This window comes from Coffea arabica, chromosome 4c (genome assembly GCF_036785885.1).
Source record: "Coffea arabica cultivar ET-39 chromosome 4c, Coffea Arabica ET-39 HiFi, whole genome shotgun sequence".
NCBI lineage: Eukaryota > Viridiplantae > Streptophyta > Magnoliopsida > Gentianales > Rubiaceae > Coffea > Coffea arabica.
In genome coordinates this window covers 9,743,427-9,750,372 of record NC_092316.1, presented here as the reverse complement: position 1 = coordinate 9,750,372, position 6,946 = coordinate 9,743,427, and the positions used below count along the sequence as shown (strand labels likewise).

The 6,946-nt window shown below is 37.6% G+C and overlaps 1 protein-coding gene across 1 annotated transcript; it reads left to right on the top strand.

Annotated features, from left to right (window-relative positions):
* The first annotated feature begins 703 nt into the window (after positions 1-703).
* Positions 704-6,592, top strand: LOC140005257 (protein STICHEL-like 2). The gene is made up of 7 exons (XM_072045969.1): positions 704-899; positions 1,336-3,053; positions 3,128-3,347; positions 3,536-3,718; positions 3,838-4,053; positions 5,311-6,013; positions 6,181-6,592. Exons 2-7 carry the CDS (start codon positions 1,416-1,418, stop codon positions 6,191-6,193), a joined length of 2,973 nt encoding a protein of 990 aa, XP_071902070.1. The 5' UTR covers positions 704-899; positions 1,336-1,415; the 3' UTR covers positions 6,194-6,592.
* The last annotated feature ends 354 nt before the right edge of the window (positions 6,593-6,946 follow it).

Here is a 6,946-nt window from a genome sequence, read left to right as displayed (position 1 = left end):
AATTCTTTGTTACAAAATTTTTTTAATAAAGCTCTGTCAGTATTGAAAATATTAATCCATAACGAATTGAGACAATATAATTTAAATTTCAGGGTGCGAACATCCAAAATGCAATTCCATGTTGCCAAACAAGCACTAAATGACACACTTATGTTTAGAGTCCAAAATTGCACCAAAATGGAGCATAATAAGAGTCATCAATGACATTTATCGCACTGCAACTTACCTCCTCTACTTCTTCATTTCTTCTTCTTCTTTTTTGGCTTTATTGTTGTCAGCAATGTACATGCTTTTTTCACTCATATACCAAGACCCTTCTACCCTTTTTGCTTGTAGGCATAAAGGGTCTCTTCTCTTTGGTCGTCCCACTTTTCTCGCTTCTTGCATTGGAAAATCTCGTGACTCTCAATGCAGATTGGTAATTTAATTACACCCCATTTTCCTTGCTCCTATTGCAACAATCCACAGGTTTCCTGTGTTTTCATGTGTCTGTTTGTTTTTCTTGAAGTTTTTCAAACTTGTCGTATTCACATTGTTGGTTTTCTAGGAATAATACTATATTAGTTGAGTATAAACATGGTTTCATGGCAATTAGTATATTCTATTCTTGGTGCATTTTGAATTCAAAAGATTCTTTCTTTATAAGTTATGCTCAATCTTTTTATTTATTTAGTCCATTTTCTATTCTTGGGGAGAAGATGGGGCTGACCCTTTATTTCTAGCTTTCAGTTGAGTGAAGGGGAGGTTTGTTTTTTAAAAGCACATTTTCTAGTGTGTGAGTGTGTGAGGAAAGGTGTGGTTGAATGATGATTTGTTGTTTATGTTTGTTTTTTATATCAGGTGCAAAAATGGTTAGTGGCCTCTCCAAACTTTTGGCAAATGTCTTTCTTTGAGGAAAGGTACCACATCTAGCTTTAAGTTGTTTATGCAATACATTGAGGTTGAACCATTAAAGTCTGTATGCTTTTTGTGTTTTTTTTTTTTGGTATAAAATCTTTATCAAAATGTCTGCTAGAGGTTACCTAGTATTTACTTTTTAGCTGAAACACCTAAGTTGCTTTTTGTTTTTTTAATTTTTTTGTGGAAATAAAAGCTCGAATCCTGTGGAAATCATACCGCGTTACTTTTGGTTGATATTTTTGATTGCTTGTTCTTTTTCGAGTCTTTTGGTGTTTGCTATGATGTTCCGTAATTTTTAGCATTTTAATGTACTTTTGGTTTTCTTTTCTGGAGAAGAAAATTTCTGGGAATTGTGTAATTCAACTGCGTATGCATGATTGAGTGGCTTTTGGGGTGAAAATGGGCTTTTGAATGTCAATTTCCGGTGAATTTCAGGTTGTGAATGGAGCATTCTCTTGTAACTTGTGAAAGCTAACAATTTTAGTGCCTTAAGTGGTATATGCCTTTCGGAGGTGATGGATGGAAGGAGGCATTCTGTTGATGTTCCTATCTCGAGAGCATTAGTAGCACTTAGGAGAGTGAGATCTCTTAGAGATCCATCAACCAATTCACTGAGCAAGTTTTCTCCTTTGGTGGAGAATCTGAACTGGGAAACGAATTCAAACAATGCAATTACTTTGGGTTTTGAAAATAAGACAAAGGAATTTGTCAATGTTGAAACAGGCATGTTTGATATTGAGAACCGGAGGCTAGATGATGAAAGGGATCGCCATGGAAATGGTCAACAGCTGTACTACTCAAGAAAATCTAATGCCGAGTTAGTCTCACATGAAGATTCTTGTCAGGATGGAAACAAGGGCTCCGACCCTTTCAGGAATATGCATGTTGAAGGATCTACTATAGGTCAACCAAGCCTGGAGATGTTATGTGCAAACAAATCACTAAGTGAGAGATATTGCAGCAATCACAGGGACAAAGGATTGGAGTTGGCTTGTGTAGCATCTTCCACCGACTGTTTGGAGGGGGTGGGATCATGTAATGAACCAAATGAAGGATCAATACATGATGAAATGCTTTATCGTAATAGATATAGTAAAAAATACCAAAATAGGAAGCAAAGTAGATCATGTAGATCAGCAGCGGGTGATGTCCTGAGTCGCGTTGGCAGTCCTTCCTTATCCATGAGCGATGCTCTGCTTGGAGGATCAAGCTGTGGAATATCTTTGAATGGAGATGAGGATGCTGATGCTTTGCATTCTAGGCAATGTGGATGTGGTATAGGCCATTGTTGGTCAAGACCACCTAGACTTAGAGAGTCAAATCATCATCTTGATGCAGAAGACCAACCATTTTTACCAGCTGGTGCAGGGGAGGCACACACTTCTGAATGGAGAAGGGGATGCAACCACATGAACAATGGAGTTACTTTATATTCAGAAAGTCCTCGAAGTCTTAGTCAAAAGTTCAGGCCAAAATCATTTAGTGACTTGGTGGGCCAAAATCTGGTGGCGAGGTCTCTTCTAAGTTCAATCTCAAATGGGAGGATAAGTTCCTTTTATCTCTTTCATGGTCCCCGTGGTACTGGTAAAACATCTGCTGCTAAGATTTTTGCTGCTGCATTGAATTGTCTTTCACCTGATACTGCCAAACCTTGTGGTCATTGTCGAGAATGTTTCCTATTCTTCTCTGGAAAGGGAAGCAATGTCAAGGAAGTGGATTCTCTGAAAGTCAATAAAACACAAAGGATTAGAGCAATCATTAAGAATGCTGAGAATTCTGTGTCATCTTCACCTTTCAAGGTTTTGATAATTGATGAGTGCCACTTATTGCGAGAGGATACATGGGCAACATTTTTGAACAATCTTGAGGACATTTCTTGCCGTGTTGTCTTCATAATGGTAACTCCTGACCTTCATAAGTTGCCCCGTAGTGCAGTATCACGGTCTCAAAGATACCATTTTCCAAAAATCAAAGAAGCCGATGTTGCCGGTCGATTGGGAAAAATTTGTCTGGAAGAAGGATTTGACTTTGACCAAGATGCTTTGGACTACATTGCCACTAAATCAAATGGCTCACTACGAGATGCTGAGATGATGCTTGAGCAGTTGAGTTTGATTGGGAAAAAGATTACGATGACCCTGGTCTATGAATTGGTAGGTGTTATACTCTGAATTCAGAATTCTTTTTCTCACATATCGGCAAACTAACTTTGTGTTGCATTGGTCAGATGGGAGTTGTTTCTGATGATGAGTTGTTTGATTTACTGCATCTAGCACTATCGTCTAATACTCCTGAAACAGTTAAAAGGGCCAGAGAGCTAATGAGATCAAGGATAGATCCCTTGCATCTCGTCTCACAACTAGCAAATATCATAATGGATGGTCTTGCTGGAAAATGTCAAGAAGAAGCCTCCGAAATCCCAAGAAGGCTTTTTGGAAGAAGTACTTGTAAGTCTTAATTTCAAATTTTTAACCTTAAAGGACAGTAGGAGTATAACTGCTTTCATAACTATCATTGCCTTATTTCAAAATCTATCTTATACTAATTTAAAGATGTTTGTTAATACTGATACTACATCACATGTATCATTTTCTTCATGTCTGCTTTCTAAAGAAGTGCTACTTTTATGACATAGCTGAAGCCGACATGCAGCAATTAAGCCATGCTCTTAAAATACTTTCTGAAACTGAAAAGCAACTGAGGATGTCAAAGAACCAGACTACTTGGCTTACTGTAGCTCTTCTTCAGTTAAGTTCTGTGGGGTCTTCACTGGATTCTAATGAATCGAGGTTGTGCATAAAAACCATGCAGCCAAGAGGTAAGAATGGTTAGGATATGTACACTACTCTTATTTCCTTGCTTTAGGTACTAAGTGTTTGGTTTTTATAAGAGATTATATTGGTGCATTTCATGTTTAAGCTCTAGTTTTTACTGCAGATGGTGATTTTTGCAGCACCTCATCCACTACTGAGAGTTTGAAGCATCTTGTAACCTGTGCACGCGACAGCAGCGAGTCTTGCAAGATGGGGATGCAGGGCCGTGAGCAGACTTTAGAATCTGTATGGAAGACAGCTGCTGGTATATGTGAATCTAGTTCATTGAAGAGCTTCCTGCAGAAAAGGGGGAAGTTATTGTCTATTAATCTTAGACAAGGTATTATTCCTACATATATTCTCACACTCAAAATAGATTGTTGATGGGAACTTACAGAAAAGGGGGAAGTTATTGTCTATTAATCTTAGACAAGGTATTACTCCTGCCTATATTCTCACGCTCAAAATAGATTTTTGACGGGAAATTGACTTGCTAAGTTCAATGGTTATACAAAGGGCTTTAGTGGCTACTTGTTTTGAATGCAAAGTCTTCCTAAAGTAGCTCGTTCAGTATGTTTCACTTCCCTATGTTTTTCTTGGTTTACACTGAGGGAAAGGTGCAAGAAAGATTTGGTCTGCTGATTTTGATAAATGTAAGTTCCAAACTGGTTCTTTCTTCTGTTTATGCAATGTCTGTGTTTCAATTAATTTTGTAGGATTCATAAAACTGATCATTATTTTGAAATATATGGCAAATAATTGTAAACATTTAGAAGATATTTGTGGAAGGCATGTACTTGTGTTGAATATAACTTGTGTTGAATAACTGGGACCGAACTGGTCAACTTCTATTGTAACAATGACTGCTTTCCATGGTCAAGTACTCTTCCTTCAACTGATCTTTGGGTTTATACCTCATAGTGCACAGAAAACTCGACAATGGGGATCTTAAACCAATCATCATAGAAGAATGGGAAAAAAGTTTCCAATACAACAAAAAAGGAAATATGCCTTGTCATTTATATGAAGGATTGATAATAGATAATCATCAAATTTAAACTCTTTTACGTGGGAGATTCCACACCATGGCTTTTTGAAACACCTTTTAAAGTTATATTGGCCGTAAGAACTTTCTAGCTTAGTCTTTATCTCAAGTAGTATGGCAAACATCTGGTCCCACAGAGTGATAGTGTGGTCATCACTGTATGGTTTATATGGGAGACAAGAGAGCTATTTGGCTGCATATTGCAGCAAAGACAAGCTCTTGGCAACTTACATGACATTAGCAGTCAAGAATGGACTAGCCGATTTGTCAGCTAAATTTGTTTTTGCTAGTTGTTGTTACTTATACATTTCTCCTTGGAATTTTCAATTATCAATTCAGAAGTATTAAAGAAAAATGAATAAAGAAAGTCTTACGGCTTAGGTCCATCACTGGTTTGGTTTCTGCTTTTGTTTTTTGTCTAACCTGCTCTTCCGCTGTTGACGATCTAATTGATGTTACAAAGTCCTTGTACCAGTTCACACAGTTCTTACTCCCATTTGACTTGTAACTATAGCAGATTCTGGTTTAACAAAGTTGTTTTTTCAATCTCAGGTCTAGCTGTAGCTGAATTGGGGTTTTACCATTCAAAATATGTGTCAAAAGCTGAGAAGAAATGGAAAGTCATAGCAGGTGCACTTCAGAATGCTCTGGGCTATAATGTTGAAATAAGAATCAATCTTATTCTGGATTCTGCTGGAAAAGAACACGCCAAAGTGAAGAAGGGATATTTCAGCTTTTCAAGTTGTTCCAGGAGGTTGCATCGTAGGTCACAATCCACCACGGAGTGTGAAAGCGACCCATCAGAGAAATTGGATTCCATTTCTACTAAACCCTTAACAGTGGATAAGTATGTCGAAACGGGTTCCTCTGAAAGTGGTTCTCATAATTCACATGCCTGTTGTATTGGAAAAGAGCTGGTGAGAACTATAAGAAATACTGATGGAAATGCACTAAGTATTGCTTTGATGACACCAAAACATCAACTGGGAGCTGATAAGTATCGAAACTGTGGGTGCCAAGATCTATTTGCCCCAGAACAAGGGAAACAACCTGGCTGCTTTCCTAGAACACTGAAGTTTCAAAAGGCAAATGCCTCAAATACTTCTGAGACAATTTTCTGGAGGACCTGTTTGGAAAATAACCCGGCATCAGCAGTTCCTCATCCTGTAACTCAGACGCATTTCTGTCCAAGCGATCCAGTTGTTTCTTGCTGCAGATCAGTCAATCTCAATAACAGCTGCAGAAATCATGTTCGGTGAGTTCTCTAAACTGCTTGCAATATGTTTCTCAATTACCTTTTTTTTTTTTTGGTCTATTGCAAGTATCAACAGCTACCATGAAAGCCATGCAAATACATCGATCATTTCCTAAGCTTCAAAAAGCCTTTGTTGAACTAATGAGACAATGTAATGATTTTTGCAGGCTTGGCAGTTAAAAGATCAACATCAAAGTAAACACCAAAAGAATGGATCGTGCCTTGCTGCTGATGAATATGTATCGGTAGCATAGCAGGGATGGTACAAGCATTACCAGTAGAACATTGAATTTGCTTCATAGAATATCAAATTTGCTGACTTCGCAATTAGATAGCAAAACTATCTAACTTCATGACTTTGCCTCTTGTTAGTGCTAACCTAGCTTGCTTGGTGTTGATAAGTCTTGATAGTTGAAGGAAGAGATCCATATCAGTTGCTCCAGTCTCCGGTCCAAGGTCAATCAGCTAGATTTTAGTTTACAGCTAATATTATTGTTGCCAACTCCATATCTGGTGCTGTAACCGTGGCTTTAAGGGCCTTTATGTATGAAAAATTCATAACTAAATTTTTTTTGGGAATGTTTTAATTTTATGCACAGATTAATTCTATCTTTAATCTGCTAGCTAGTTATATTTTAAGTTTTCATCTTGACCCAATCCACTATAATTCAATGCCAATCATTTTCTTGGCACTAAATTTAATTGATATGTGCTGAAATTAGATGGAAGTTTGAGACATAAGAGCCATGAATATAGGTGATAGAACAATAATGTAGGCATTCAAGCAACAATTGCATACCCGCCAAAAAAAAAAAAGGGTAAAATAACAAGAAGATTTTCACTGTTTTCTTGAAAATGGCTCGTCTCATTTCAAGGTGATTGATGAGGCCTCAATCCTCAATGTTGTTGCGCTGCTTTGGACTAAGCTCTTTT

Excerpts from the sequence above, each read along its gene's own strand:
- LOC140005257 (XM_072045969.1), top strand. The coding sequence starts at position 1,416 with ATGGATGGAAGGAGGCATTCTGTTGATGTTCCTATCTCGAGAGCATTA. Across the intron at positions 3,054-3,127 it reads TGACCCTGGTCTATGAATTG|ATGGGAGTTGTTTCTGATGA; the intron begins GTAGGTGTTATA and ends TGCATTGGTCAG. Across the intron at positions 4,054-5,310 it reads GTCTATTAATCTTAGACAAG|GTCTAGCTGTAGCTGAATTG; the intron begins GTATTATTCCTA and ends TTTCAATCTCAG.